The following is a 16786-nucleotide window of genomic DNA, read 5'->3' as shown; positions in this document are numbered from 1 at the left end:
GTTTATGAAGAGGGAATCCAGACATGCTTAATCTTGCATAATGAGGATTATCATCGAGACACGACTGCCCAGAGAAGAGCTGCACATAGGCAGTAGTGCAACAATTTGGTATCACGAGGAGATGGATGGTGTCTATTAATCATGAACAGGATGAGGACGCTTCAAGAAAAGGAACCAGCACTACATCACAGGGTCTGTAAGGTGGTTTCACTCGTGTGGAAATGTGACTCCATCACAGAAATGAAACTCGTAACAGCAGTTAGAGACGGTTTCTGCTAACACCTACCGCCTCATCTCGCACATGATGTCATTTGTTCAAAGTGCTGTTGCTGCAAATAAATATGACAGATGAAGCATGGCTTTATTACTGAATATAAATAGTGTGCACGCACTTGTCTCTCAGCAGCCGCAATGAGCAATCCTAAAAGATCATTACAAATCACTCTGTACGACATGTATGTAGACTTTACGAAGATGACACCTATTGAATCGTAAGCTACGACTCAAGTTAGTATAGCAGAATAAAACGTCATCATCATGCGCTAGTGGCCAACAAATAGAGCAAGATTAATTTTACGTACTCACTTTGGCAATTTTGGTTTTTATGTGCACTGGAAAAAGAGGAGGAAGTGAAAGAGAATATGGATGTGGTCATGACTAGGAAAAAAGAGGCCAACTTGGCATGCCAATTTTGCAGATGGAGCTTGAGGCAGGTAGTTTTAAGTTAGTTATAGCACCATATCGCATTGATCAATACACAGCTCTGAGCCGCTTTGTTCATTTACTGTGAATCGAGCCACTCTGAGACAGGGTTATTATTATTATTAAACACAGATTTGACTGTTCGCTGTGATCATACTTGTCAAAGGTTTAATATAGCCAAATAGTTAGTTTTTTTAGCAATAAGATCGCGCAGGTGTTTGAATCGAGATTGCGTTCTTTTAACGATAAATCGTGCAGCTCTACGCTCTCAAAACAAAAACAAAATAACGTAATGTCAGGTTTTTTTTTTCAAATATCGCGCAGCCCTACCATGTGCATACAGTAAATGGGAGTGTATGACCAAAAAAAAAGAAAAAGGACAGTGACCATTTTTCTACTTACTTCATCTGTTTCACAATGGTGCTCTTCCCTGATTCACCTGCACCTGAAGAGAGAAGAAAACAGTTTGAATGACAATGAATGAAGAGCAAGCAGTCAAACAAATAAAAACGACAAATTCAGTTCAAATACTGGAAAGCATCAAGTTCAATAAAACTGCGCGGCTCCAACTGCATTTTGTCAACTTCACTGAATAGCAATGTCCTGTTTTACATCAGGGGTTACATCATCATCTCAGCCATTCATTCCTTATTGTTTACATTTCAGGGACTTTTATATGCTTTATAGTACGTGACCTACAGGGTCTCTGCCCGACGGCTGGCCACGAGGACAGAATAGAGCACGTTCTCAAATATTCTGTGCATGATGTATCGTATTATCTGAAGGACCGAGGCTGTGTGTCCGCTTATTCTGAGGGATTCTACACTTCCTTCACTCCCGGAGATGATTTTAGCCTAATACTGCTCACTGAAGCTGTGCCAAAACATCTGCTGTCAAAACTCGGCTTCTTGTTGACGTAGCCTGGCCGTGGCTCTCCGCTTGTTGTTATTTCCACTGCATGAAAGCCTGATGTTCTGAGAGGCGGCTCACAAGTTCACAGATGTATACAGAGAAAGGTCTGGGAACAGTTCGGATTATTCCTGCATGAAGTAATGATTCTGTCTAAGTCATAAAAGCGCAGCTCTGAGCGGTTCTGCATCTGAAAATGCTGAGAGAACAAAAACCTCTTCCGGTCCAGCTCTGAGTGGAAGATGCAGAGAGGTCATTCAATTATTTTGAGTGGAAAGATATGATACCTAATCATTCTGAGTTACTGAGTTATTCTGAGGGGAGATGAACAACTATATCAAAAGGCTTTCAGTGAAGTGTAAAGTTTTTAATCAGATAATATTAGATGGTATAAATCTAAATCTGCCAGAGTTCTGCCAAATGCACAGACACAGAATCATTTTAGTTTATCATGCTTGCTAAAAGTATCATCGCTAGTATTTGTCATTTTTAACGTTAGGGATGTTTCAACATTTTGTATACATCAAAATACCATGGCATTAATGTCTGCATTAGGGTGCAACCACACATTATTTTTTGTGTATGGAAAAAGCCAGAAAGCACACAAAATCTCATTTTCTTTTAACATGTTTTAATTTAGTAGGAGTTGTAAATGTAGACGCAGCATCTGCACAGTGGTGTCGTCAGAAGCCCCTACAGCGTCTCCTCAGCCATCTGCTGAATCATTCAAACACAGCTACCTCTACCAAACACTCCGCCTAATTTACTGCACAGTACCACAGTCCAATTACTAACTCACACTTTCATCTTTTAACAAGCATCTGAACAGATTTGACCTTTTAACCTATTAAATATTTTATCTATTCAAACCACCCGCAAAAAGTGATTAAAATAAAATTAATGAATTCAAATAAAATATAACTATATATATGTAATTAATATTTAAAAAAATAATAATAATAATATACATACATGCATACACACACACACACACATACACACACACATATACATACATAGCCTATAGCTTGTATAAAGTTGCCTTTCCTGTCCTCATCTGGATTAATAATTGACTTTTACTGTTACCTTTGACCTCCTACAGTGTAATGACTGCACTGAATTTATTGTCCACTGTACTTTGAACTAAGAAAAAAAAGGTCTTAGGAAAAGAAGAACAGGACAGCACACCTAAACATTCACCTCCCAGTGCAGAGACCCGAGAGACACAGTTACACAGCGTCCCCCGAGCACTGCTACTGTACATACAGCTCATGGGATATACCATTACACCAACTCTACCATATTACTACAATACTTACTAATGGCTAATCGAGAAAAATAATTTATACTTACGAGACTTCAAGAATAACAAGTGAATTGTTTATTCACAAACCCATAGAGGGTAAAACAGTGTAATTGGAGACAACGGGAATGTTTTAATACACAACAGACTCATAAACACAGTATTTTGGAGTTTGTTCCTTTGGTGAGGCTTAAAAAAAGCAGGTAAAGTTGAGGATAATATCAGGTGGCAAAAGATACGATGAACAATTACTGAACATAACAGAGTAACATCTAATTAAATAAGTACTTTAGAAATATTGTAAACAGGTCATTAACAACAGCTGCTTTATAATCAGTAGTGTTTGCAAGCATTAATATTACTATTGCTCAAAGTTGGGGTTTGGGATTAGTATGCATAACTCGCCATACCTCAGGGACATTAGATAGTTTAAAGCTGCAATCCGTAGTTTTTCCTATTTGTCGCCATCTCTGTTTGAAATCTGCGATTGCAGTTATTCACGGAATTATCAACTTTACGTGGGTTGTGCCTCGGCACGGCACAGCGCGGATGAATCCAATGTTTTGAGGAGAATGTGCGGCTGTCAGGCGCTGCGCCGGTGTGGATAATGGCATTCGCAATCACAGATTCTACTTTTTATCATATCATATCACGCTTATCATATCACATCAAAGCGTGCAAATTATACTTTGTTCTCAAATTTTAATGTTAACAACATCAGCATTGTGTGACTACATTTAATGTTTTCTAGGGCTACCTGTAGTTCAGTTTCTTCCCTTCCGATATCTATCCTTGTTTTCGCATGGGCCGGTTGCAGTCTCTTTTATTCTGTAGCCACTCCGAAGTCCGAAGTCTTTTGCGTTTTACAACGGGTGAATCTCCAGTTGTCACTGGTGATTGTCGTTTGAACCTTTCTGGATCCGCCATCAAATAAATAAGTTTAATTATATCAAGTGCTGCGAGAAAAAGCTATAAATCTCCACCTCCAACATCCTCACACGCAATATAGCCTACTAGCCGAGACTCTTCTTTATGTGGACAGAAGTGACGTAATGACGCAAAGACATGCTCGAATTTCCAGCGGAAATCCACCAGTACCACTGGAATTAAAAACATTATTACAAGCTTACCGTTTAGAATCGAGCTAAGGCAAGCAAATAGTTATGAACACTGGCTAGTTATGTACTTGCTCAAAAATTTATTTTGGATCATTTTTAGCCCAAAAAAAGTTACGGACTGCAGCTTTAAACAAAAACAAAAAAACATACAAAATAAAATTTCTTTACTGGCATTTATGGTTCCTTAAAGAACCTTTAACAAGTTTAATGGAATCTTTCCATTCCATTAAAGTGAAAAAGGTTCTTTAATTTATTGAAATGTTCTTCACACTAAGAAAAAAACGGTAAGTAATGATCAATGAAAGGTTTTTTGAGGAACCAAAAATGATTCTTCAATAACATCACTGCAAAACTCACCATTTGAATCTTTATTTTTAATGTTAGGTGTAAAAAAAAAAGAGAGAAATAGAGAGAAGCAAAGAGATGTGTGATTATCAGGTCCTCTTGTCTAACAAAGGACTCTGTGTGCGTTTGGCTGGCAGAGAGGATAGGCCGCCTCTGTTTGCTATCATTTGGGCAAACATCAATGCATGTGAATGAGACCCTCACTGGCCTCATGGCAATTAGTAAGCGGAGGGGAACATGGTGTCCTCATTCAAAGAGAGAAATGACAGACTCACAAGTGTCTGTTCAAAAAAACGTCATTGTCGTATAATACTGTAGCATGCAAAAACAGGACTAATGGAATGATTCTGTACAAGCCAGTATGCATGCACATGATAACATTGCAACATCTGGAGAACTTTCCCCCAGTTTCACAGACAAGGCTTAAGCTAGTCCCAGACTACGATGCATGTTTGAGCAGGTTTAACTGAAAGCAACTTGCACTGACATCTTAAAATATGTCAGTGACATTGTTTTGTCTCAAGATGAACACCAGTAATGTTTTTTTTCTAAGGCACGTTTATAAAAGCTACTACAGTATGTCCTAATTGAACTAAGGCCTAATCCTTACTTAATCTAAGCCCTGTCTGTGAAACCGGGCCGTTGTGTTTGATTAAATGGCATAAGCTATGTTTACATCCACCTGTTATGTGCATTTTGGAAAATCACATGTAATTGGATAACTGGACTAACCCAGTGAAACAGTTTCATTGCACAGCATCTGAGATGTTGGTTTGATCATCCTGAAATGCCTGAGTCAAAATCTGTGTAAGAATGATTTAGCATAATGACCTCCAAGAAACTTCTCACACGATTGCATTCCCAAACACCAGGCAAGATAACCATCACAAGATAACATGACGCCGTTTGCTGCGTTTCGTCTGCGCAATCTGATACGCAAGTAATTTATGATGTAGGACAGAAGAGGCACAGTGGCTTGGGGACAATTAAAGCAACTTCCATTTTTATTACAGATATTTTGCGCCAATTTCCCAGGAAGTGACGATTTTGATCTCTTGAACATGCTTTAAATCGCAAATGTTTTGTGCCATATTCCAATTTTGCGCACAGGTTAAATTCACAACTTTGGATGGAAACATGTCTATTGTTGTGTACAAACATCATAAAAAGTGCCATGGCAATTAGTAATTAGTAAGTAATTCTTCTAGCATCTAACCGGAACATTTTCCAAAATATTTTAGTCAATACATCATCTAAATGAAAATGCATTTCAGCAACATGTGCTATCAGGGACATCGAGCTTCATTCATGAAACATGAACAAAACAACAAATTCACATAAGCTGCTGAATTCAACGCAACAATTGCATTCAATTCCAATAGTTCGAAGAGTTTTCCAGGAAAACTACATACTTTAAATGCAATGTAAATGGTTTTGGATAAAAGTGTTTGTTAAATGCATAAATGAATTCCATAATAATGGTTTTACGATTTACACAAATTCATTCTGCTCATGTTTTATGAACTAGTCTCAATGTTCACTGTAATAAATTATATATCTGTAATCGAATTTTTAAAAAGACAAACTCCCATTATGAATCTCCCTCACTGCCATCAGCCAGTACACACCCTGTTCGCATTTCTATTTGGCATGCCATGCCACCTTCACCTGATTTAACACCACTTCTGCTCATCCAGTTTATCTGGAAGAATAAAGAATCTTCTATTTGCAAGCGCTTAAGTATTGCTCTCCCAGGTCAGACCATTGATTCAGAAAAAGAGAGCAAACCTGCTGTCATGCTAACACTTGTTAGCGAGCCGTTATTGGTGGGCCTGGAGGGAATCTGTGACCACAGAAATCTCCAGTGAATTTAAACAGCCAAAGCTGACAAAATTCAACACATTCCCAACACCCTGAAGGATTGCTTATTCGACATTGGGGGTAACTTCATAAATACTTTCAGATAATTTCAGTTTCATCTCCATTTAACACATTTGATCATAATTATCCATTCCGAACATTGTTTTTTTTTGTGATACAACCATTTTTCCACTGTCGTTGAGATGGACTATGTGGTCTATTGTTGTGGTCTAACATCAAAATTCTCTTATACCTTTTTATTTCAAGTTTGACCCATTAATCAAAACTTAGTGTGCTGGGATGTCCAAACATTGAGAGAGTGGCACAGAAGGGATGATACTGATGAAAAGCACTCGTGTGCCAGTGATTTTTTTTCCATAATGAAAAAACGACTGAGGGAAAGTAAAGAGGCAGAAGAAATAATAAAGGGTAGCATTGATGGGTAGAGGACTAAGAGAAAGGACAGTGGAAAAAGAACTTTATGTGACCCAAAAGTAATGGTAAACTGATTTTTAGTTGCAAAATTACAGAATTGCTTGATATAGATGGTTATTTAATAGGGCTTTGCTGAACTGAACTGATACATGACTATCAGTACATTTCAAACAATGACATGAATCAATACATATTGGTATGCAAAGAATATTAAATATTAAGACATTTTGGACATGGCAAAATATCTTGGACAGAAGGGTGGCGTTATATAACTAATTAATATTCATAGTTGCCATGCCCAAATTGACAAAATGTGGCTGAAAAAAGTGTGTATATTTTGCTTACTGAAAATAAAACCTTTTCAATTTGATATCTTGAAACATTAAAAACATAATTTGTAGGTAAAAAAAAGAAAAGAAAAAAGTAAATGCAAATTAAGTAAATCTAAGTGCAGTGCTACATGAACTGCTTGAAACAGAAATGTTCTCTCTGACTAATATAAATATAGTATAAAATCTTTCTCCCACAGATGTGTCACGTTTATCTAATTTAGCAACATTATAACTGGCAATTCTGAGTAAGATCTGCTGACTATCTAACATTTGAACTCTATAATTAACTGAGGACGTTGCAGACAGGCAGTAGAGTAATGGTAAAGTTTCAATTATCATGATTTATGGTCTTTAGCGGGTAGATCACCACCGCCACCAATGAAGCTTACTTTAAAAATTATGGCAAGTCAGCATGTGCATCACAATCCACCTGTGTCAGAAATAGGAGGCATTTCTTTTCATTGTAGCCAAAAACTATATTTAGACCGCATTGAGCATTTACTGTAGATCGGCAGAGAGCCAAACATGATACCGCAGCACTTGATCTTATTAAAAATGGAAAAACACTCTTTTATTATTGCTCTGCCACACCTACCTCTTTTTACTAGCTCTTTTCTGGCCGACTTTGGAAGCTTGTATTGCTTATGCAATACGTTAGATTACGTTTAATACAAGTCAACAGGATTAGTAAGAAAGTAAAACCTCTTAAAAAGGTGGTTACTGTAAAAGCACTGAAGATTAATATTTAGAGTTATCAATCTGAACAAAACCCTAAACCTTAAACTTTAAAAAGGCCATAAGAAGCTTTTCCTTCAGTGTGTAATGTATCAGTGTGTGCATGTTTAACATCTGCAAAGTTACAATGCTTACAGTCTCCCACTAAAGGGATTTATTATTTATTTTATTATCTAACAGAGAACATTGCTCCAGACCTGCCTAAAACGCCTCGATGTTACTTCAGCCAACGTCTACATCACAAAGTGACACATTAGAATAATGCCCGGCCAAAGGCATACGCAAAGAGAGAAGACGAGGCTTCAGTGAATTGTAGTGTTGTTGCCATGTTGTGAAGCTGAAAATCGCAATTATGGTGAGGGGCGTTTCATTTCCAACACACGCTTGAGGTGTTTAGCCAATCACAACACACTGGGTCAGCTGGCCAATCAGAGCAATCTGGGCTTTTCGGAAGGAGGGGCTTTGTAGAAAGCGGAACTCAATCAGAACGTTTCAGACACAATGGGAATAGAAGTGCTGCAATGAATTTATTTTTAATTTTTTTACATTAAAGCATTTTAACCCTATTCTTATCTAACCCTATTTTATCCCTATTTTAAAATAACATCATATGACCCTATAATATACAAAAATATTGATGTAAAATTGCAAATACCACTAATTATCTTCTGATGCATGATATAACAAAAACATACAGGGCGGAATATTGAAGACTCAAGATTAACCATTTCTTTCTTTTTTTTGGAGGAACACATCCATAAGCTGGCCGCCTGTCCAGGTGCTTTCTCCAGCCTTCTGCCTCGGATACTGGGATACACTCCAGCCCTATGATCCTTCAGATGTTGTAGAAGGAAGTAAGAGATGGGAGACACATCCATAAGCATGAACCAAATATCAACACAAAAATCAATCAATCATATCTCTCTGTTTACACCACCTCTCAGAGTAAATAAAGAGCATACGTGTCAACTTTATGGAGCAATCCATAAAAATGAAACTCTCTCTGCCTTTTCTCACCACTAACACTAACTCCTATAGGATGCATCTACTAGAGTAACTGCCTTTCATGTTGTCTCCATTAGTAACATCAGCTTTCAAGCAGACATATAGTTGTAGGAACTAGAATGGCTATTGCTCAGGTCAGGACTAATGGCCTTGTTTGATCTCTGCTTGCCCGCGTAATTTGAGAAAGATTAATCCCTTCGCTACGTCATAGGTTTGAACTTTGCTTAAGCTGGACCGGAGAAAACGCATCAATAGAGAGCTGGTTTTCAGAGGCAGAACAAACAACATGTGGTCGATATTAAACAAGCAACGATAAAACGAGTCATTTGAAAGATTTCTTTGAACTGTTTTACTTCTTTAACAAACATAATATATACTACCGTTCAAAAGTTTGGGGTCGGTAAGATGTGTCGTAAGAAGTCTCTTCTGCTCACCAAGACTGCATTTCGTTGATTTGATTGATAAAGTAAAAAATATTTCTAGTGTGAAATATTATTGCAATTTAAAATAACAGTTTTCTATTTGAATATTTCTTTGATGACAAAGCTACATTTTCAGCATCATTACTCCAGTCATTCTAAATCTAGTATGCTGATTTGTGGCTCAAGAAACATATCTTTTTTTATACACAATATTTATTCCAATTTCACTAAAGACTGAAAACAAAAAACGCATGTGATCGATCAGAACGCAAAGCAAATTTTCGATGCACACTAACAGAAACGCACGTACGGCTTGTATAAGTCTTTCTAGGTGAGCCTGTTGTTGCCGATAGGAAGTTCAGGTGTCCCTGTAGAGCAGGACCGTAATGATGTCTGCAGGGAATCCAAATCAGATATCTTAAATCAAGCCTCAGGGAAAGCTTAATTACAACTGCTGTTCTTGTTTTCTAACTCTCAATGAGACTTTATTTTCCTTTTATTCCAGCATTAAGCCTGTCGGGGCTCTCAGCACCTCCTCTCGCTCTCCCGGGCCCCAGCGCTCTCTTCCTGCACTTGTTTTTCTCTCCTTTGATCACTTTTTGTACTGTAACGAACAGTCAGTCAGAGAGTCTTCGAGACCGCAGACAACTTCACCTGTCTCCTGAGGTTCCTGGCTCCCGCTTCATCTTCTTTGCCATCCATTACATTTTCCTAATGTAGGTTTGTTGTTTTCTGATGATTAATTTATGGCTTTACATGCAGCGACCAACAAGTGCAAACACACACATTGCACACTCTGACATAAACACACAGTTGCAAAAGATGATATATTCTGATAACACTCAAAATGGCACAAGCTTGTGAATTATATCCCTATAATTAAATACAGTGTCATATATCCTATGATGAACATTCAGTCATATTTAAATGCTGAATCATGCACTTAATGAATGTACCGACCAAAGGAGGTTCATTTCTGCTGTGCAATACATTTTCATGCATATATAGGCCTATATATATATATATATATATATATATATATATATATATATATATATATATATATATATATATATATATATGTGTTTTATGGGATAAAATATTAAACTAACATGATTTCCATCTTTTAAAGTGGTTAAACATATATTCATGGTATAAGTTTGTGTTACTGTAAAACATTGAATCCTGTTTGATAAAATTTCTAAATCATTTGATAACATTTCAAAAAATATATAATATAATACAAATTATTAAAAAAATAAAATAAACCAAGTTTAGTGTGTCAAGTTTAAGTTGGTCACAGACAACTGCTAATAAAGTAAATTATTGTTGTAGACATTTATAATGTTACAAAAGATTTCTTCAAATGAATGCTGTTCTTTTGAACTTTAAAGTATCAAGGTTTCCACTTTCCACAAAAATATGAAGCAGCACAACTGTTTTCAACATTGATAATCAGAAATGTTTCAGCAAATCATCATAATAGAATGATTTTTGAAGGATCATGTGACACTGAAGACTGGAGTAATGATGCTGAAAATTCAGCTTTGCGTCACAAGAAAAATTCAGTTTTGCCCTCATGCAATGCAGATTACTGCAACAAACACATTCTCAGGATTCATCCTAGACTGGTTTCCAAAGAAAAAAATAACTTGAGGAGCCATTGGCTCCAGTAAGAAAAAAAAATAGGCACCAATAACTAAGTGCCACATAAGAATAAACATAATAGTTTTACACACTTCATTTTAGTCATCCTGTCATGCGTTTACGTCTACCCTCCTTTTACAGCATCAGCATTTTTATCCATCTTGTGGATGTCCTGGGAACTAAGGTTTACAAAATGGGAACTGAACATCTTTTTCCATCTTTTTGAACTACATACAGTCACAAAGAATTGTTCTTTACACAGAATCTGAGCCAGTGTCACGATCACGATTCACCATAATAATGTCAGCATCACTTGGCCATTGAGTGTAGTTTGGCCTACTCCTTACGCACTATCATATGTCTTCCACATCCAGTCCATCTTTCTTCATTAGTAATATCTGAGAGGTCTAAGGCATCTCTTCACATGTAATCATAATAGGCGGAATTTTATTTTTAGCTCCTTCCATTCTCTTATGTAGACAACAGGTTAAGTAAACATATAATGAATATGTAATATGGTGCATAAATTTAGCAAAATGTTCCTCTTTAGTTATTTTTTTCTAGCTGACTAACGAGTCATTGTCACATTTACTTTGGAAAAGTCATTCATTGTTTACCCGCCGTTTTATTATTGACGTCCTTCTGCGGTTGAAACATTGATTGAGTGATTATAGAGGACATGATGCATTTCAGTAAGTACTGTATCTTTCACCATACCTTCTGATGTTCATTCGTGTTTATTTAGTGCTGCAACTAGAAGTAAAGAGAATAAGATAATCAAACCTCTTTTCCCCGTGAGTATTTTGGCACGCAAACTCATTTTTAAATCATAACATGTAAATCAAAATTGTCGCCAGTGGTGATCAAAGCAAAAATATCACTAGTCGCAGTCTGGAGACCTGCTAAATAAATGTAGATGTTTACCTAGAAGTAATTCTATTCCACATTTCCACAGCTCAGAGACCAAGGATCAGCCTTCAAATCCAGCAGAACTGCTCAACAAGCATTTATGATAGAGATGCACAGAGAAAATCTGAAATCATCAAATTTGAATGTAATAGGAAGATTTCTGGAACTTCACCGTTATTGACATGAGATATAAGTTGAGCAATAAACATTCTGAAAATTCTGAGAAACCTCTAGGTAAAGCCATAGAGGCCAAGTGCTTTCCATGCGTTCATCTACTATAAATGGCGTAGATGCATGTGTGTGTTTCTCCAGTGCTGTGAGGCATTCATAATACCACCAGCAATATAAAGGTCAGATGCTCCACTCCATTTCCTGTTATAAAAACACATACATCTAGAACGCTGATGACTAAGAACCTTTGCGTCTCCAATTCTATTATTCATCCTAATACAATGTCAGCTTCCTCTTTGTGTGCCTGATTCAGACAGACAGACAGGTCCCAACTGTCTCATGTCGTAGCTGTTGAGGAAGTGAGCAGAAATGGCAAACTAGAGCTGGCAGTAAAGGTCTGCACTGCCATTAAAATCCAGCCTGCAAACCAGACCCTGTGACCTGGGTTACGGGTTACAGGTAATTATTCATTAGAATTAGAATTAAATGACATTTGTTTTATAATATTGGGTTTTTTCTTCTAGTCAAATAAGAAAAGTAACAAAACCATAATCTACAATCAAATCTATATATATATATATAGAAGCGAAATTTGATTCAAAATTAGAAAAACACATGCCTGCTTTCAGTGCGTGTGATAAAAATAATTAAATAAATTTCAACTTATATTTTACAATAAATAGCATTATGAATGCGCTATTACATAGGCCATAGAAAATCCTATCCCAATCCCAACCGAATCAGATTCCGCACAGGATAAATATTTAAGTCAATTCATAATACTTTCGTAGCTCCATCTGCACTATACAGTATATGCTCTGATAACACAATGCATTTTGATTGTCATTCATAATGCGTGCTGGTATTGTCTTGTAGAACCTGCTCCTGCTCTGCTTAGTGGCTAAACCCATCCATGCTCAAGCCTCAAGCACAGATGAAATATGACCGTCAACAATTACATCCAGCATGATTTTTCCAACACAAAAGCCCTCATTTCTACGGATCCTCTTTTCTATCAACGTGAAAGCCCCGACAGACTATTCTCTCGTTCAAACACACTCTTCAATTGTGCCACCGGGTACAGTGTGTGAAATGAATCCTGAAGTGGAACAAATGAAAGACAGGGAAAAAGTGGGTCAGAAATCCAGAGCGGCTCAGCAGTTCTGCATGCTGCACTGCAGTGGTGCGCGCGAGCACGTCAACTCCCACTTCGACAGCGCACAGATTGTCAAACTAACATTCCCTTAAACCACATTTGAGTTTGAATCGAGCCGAGACAAGCTGAGCTGAGGCATTAGGACAGGCATCTGAAGGTGTACAGGGTAAATCACAGTGGATTTCCTTCATTTATGCAGCTGTCAGGCTCAAAAGCCCATGCTCGTGTTTAGACAAACAGATTGAGCCGATAAAGGAAAAAAAAAAATCTAATTGTTATTGAATGGCTGAGCAAGAGACAGATTAGGGTTAATAAACAGGATAACCAAAGCTAAAGCTTAATCCAAATGGAAACATTTGTTTTCGGAGGATCAGCTGTGTTACTGCAGTAATGCGATGCTGTACTGATAGATGTAATGGGAACTATAACGTAAAAAAAAAAATCTAAAAAAAAATCACATAATTAAAATGTAAATATGCATTTGCATCCTATTTTGCATTAATTTCCGGGTTGACTTTATGAACTGTAAAATATGCTAGTCACACACACACACACACACACACACACACACACACACACACACACACACACATTTAAAATATTTGATTTGCATACATTGATATAGATGGGTATTCATGCCAATAAACACCACAGAAACAGTACATTTTTCCATACTTTTCAGTCAACCGGAAATGCCATTTTCCGACTGAATGCAATTGGAAAATCCAATTTTGCATTCATAATGTAATTTACATTTTCATTAGAAATGTAAAATAGATGCAACTGCCATTTCTGGTTAACTTGTGTTGCATAAATTCTAGTATAATTAGCTTCTTTCATAACTAGTGATAAGTTAAGGCATAGGTAAATAATGTGACAAGTAAACACTAGGTTAACAACACTTTATTTCCATAGTCCACACATTCTACTAACTATAAAGTAACTTTGCAACTACATGTCACTAGTTTTACCAACACTACCTGTGAAATCCAGCAAAAGTATGTGGTCTTTTATTGGCATTGGCATACATTTATATACATTTACATTAAAGGGTGTGGTATAATGCCCTTTTCACAAGATGTAAAATAAGTCTTTGATGTCCCCAGAGTGTGTATGTGAAGTTTTAGCTCAAAATACCCCACAGATATTTTGATCTAGCATGTTAAAATTGCACATTTTTGAGGGCAAGCAAAAACGCTTTAAATGCAAATGAGCTGCTGCTCCCAGCACAGGGGGCGGAGCTACAACAGCTTGCACTCACACAGACATGCACTGAAAATTTCAAAAACCTTAGCCTTTTATGTTCAGACAAGATTCAGACAATGATGGAGAGACTCGAGAAGAAGTGACAACATGTAGAAAGCATTGTAACTTTTCAGATGTTGTTCAGGGCTCGCAAAATCGCCTGCCCGACGTCCCGGGACTATTGTGTTTTCCAGTCGGGCTACCAAAATGCATAACCAGCCTGCCCGACGGGCTATCTGAAATAGTGTTCGCTTCAGTTTTGTTATTTAATCAGATTCAGCGCGTTCTTCATCTTCAATCCGCAGCGGCGCAGAGCAGAGCCAGAGAGCGCACGTCAGAAAGGGGTGTGTGTGTGTGTGTGTGTGTGTTAATTTGAGTCTCATTGGTCTGTCAATGTCAGAATATTTGAGATGACCAATCAAATCAAAGTAGGTGGGCTTTATGTTCACAAGAAGCTGCAGAGCGCAAATTTGAGCAGAGCGACTTGACGCTTCAGTTTACGGCCAAGTGCGAGATAAGATGTAAGTAGCTAAACTAAACATTTCATATTTGACAGCTTTTTTAGGTCATAAATGTAAAACGAATGACAAAATTAATCAGACAAATGAATATACTTTTGTCGAATCTCGCCATTTTGAACTGAAAATAGGCCTATGTAACGTGACTAATAATTAGTTTACTGTCATTGTGAGGGGACATTAGCATTAACAAATCCGTTTTCATGTTAGGCACAAGATTAATACTGAATGTGTACATGTTGAGAATTAATATGCAATTTGTAGCCTTCAGTAAATTAAAAAACTTCAGCTTTAGGAGGGGAAGAGACAGGGCAAGATGAGGAGACTGAGAGAAAAAGAAAGAGTGATGGATAAGAAGTGAGAGCAGGTATTGACACAATCTACTGCCCACTGACATTGTTTTAAAGCTATTTCTTATCCTTTTTTGGCCTTCAAACGTCTTGAAATGGACATATCAGAGAAATAAAAAATTTGAACCCCCTAATAACCTTAAATGTAGGACCTATTTGATTATAAAGCCCTTTATTAGGAATAAGATCAATAATGAATGTGTACATACTGTGAATGAATTTAATAAACTTAGTTAGGCTTCCTAGCTTTCCTAGTAGCTTTCAGTAAATTAATGCGTCTGAGAAAATGATTCATAAATCAACCTATCAGTTGACCCTAAGTTTACTTCACTGACAGACAAAAATGAAAATATATCAGTATATACCTAATATATACCTATATCAGTCAAAGCTCAGCTTTAGGAGGGGAAGAGACAGAGCAAGAGAAAAACAAAGAGAATAGGAGTGTGATGCTGATGAGGAGAGAAAAATAATCAGCTGCCCTCTTACATGGATTTAAAGCTATTGTTATCCAATTTTTTTGGCCCTCAAAACATCTTAAAATGCACATATGTAGATCAGAGAAATCAACATTTTCTCGGGGGTGCCCCTTAACCCCCCTCACTAGCCTACCTCACATTCGGGACCTCCGTGATGATAAAACCCTGCCATCTGCATGTTAATGAAACTTAATAGTGAGCATTAGACCCTAAACTAAAGTGTTACTTTTTTATTTTATCATACCCTCATTGGGGGCTGAGCCACAGACACAGACTGATTCATGTTCCATACTGGCCACACACCTTTCAGTTCAGTTAGAACCAGATGCATATTTGTTGATATTTTGTGTTTTGAAAAAGTTTTTGATTCATTGTTTTGACTCCTAACCAATATTCTAGATTAATAAAATTGACTTTTTATCTGGGCTAGTCAAATTCATTTCGGGCTACCAAAATCTGAAGAGTGCCTGCCCGAAGGGCTACCAGCGATTTTGAAATTTTGCGAGCCCTGTTGTTAATGCTCAAACAGCAACATTACACACTAACTAAAGTTAAAAAAGTGAAATCATAATCAACCACCCCTTTAATCTAAAGTGACTTAGGAGAAGTAAAAAGAAGACAGTAACACATGCTAATATTTTTGCCTCCATTGTTAATTTAGAACCTCTAAGACATGCAACACATTTAAAATCTTTGATTTGCTAAAATAGGCTATTTTCTTCAAACACAATTCACTAAAGTAAGTAACAAAGCAAAAAAAGACTGAGGTTTTAGCTACAGCCAGTTCAAAGCATCTATGTGTGCTGTGGTTGCATACTCTTGGAATCACTACTGGTGTGGCGCTTCCGAAATGTCCTTTTCTTGTCTACTCTTGCAGACAGGGGCTAAAAACAGCAGCACACTATCACATCTCCCAGGGGAGAACAGGCTAAAACCCAGCATCTCTGATCACTCCGTTCCTCTGAGCACGGCTTACCCCTTAATCCACACTAGCCATCACGGCCTACAGTTGAAAATTAGCCAAGTTGGCTAAACTGGCACATGACATAAATGTTTATTAATGTGCACTGTTCCTGTAAACACTAAAACTGTATAAATAAATCAAATCTCTGACACACAATTCTTACATTAGACCTGAAATGTGA

At 37.2% G+C, this 16786-nt stretch overlaps 1 protein-coding gene across 1 annotated transcript in view; it reads right to left on the bottom strand.

The window, feature by feature from the left end:
• Window positions 1-16786, bottom strand: part of gnai2b (guanine nucleotide binding protein (G protein), alpha inhibiting activity polypeptide 2b) — a 44312-nt gene that overhangs the window by 11745 nt on the left and 15781 nt on the right. Inside the window, exon 2 of the mRNA XM_081381189.1 lies at window positions 1105-1147. Coding sequence (XP_081237315.1) covers window positions 1105-1147 — 43 coding nt within the window. The remainder of the gene's footprint in view (window positions 1-1104; window positions 1148-16786) is intronic.

The sequence above is a fragment of the Scardinius erythrophthalmus genome, assembly GCF_964197995.2.
Source record: "Scardinius erythrophthalmus genome assembly, chromosome: 12".
Lineage (NCBI taxonomy): Eukaryota > Metazoa > Chordata > Actinopteri > Cypriniformes > Leuciscidae > Scardinius > Scardinius erythrophthalmus.
The sequence above is the reverse complement of the archived record's forward strand: the minus strand, read 5'-3'. Positions and strand labels throughout refer to the sequence as shown.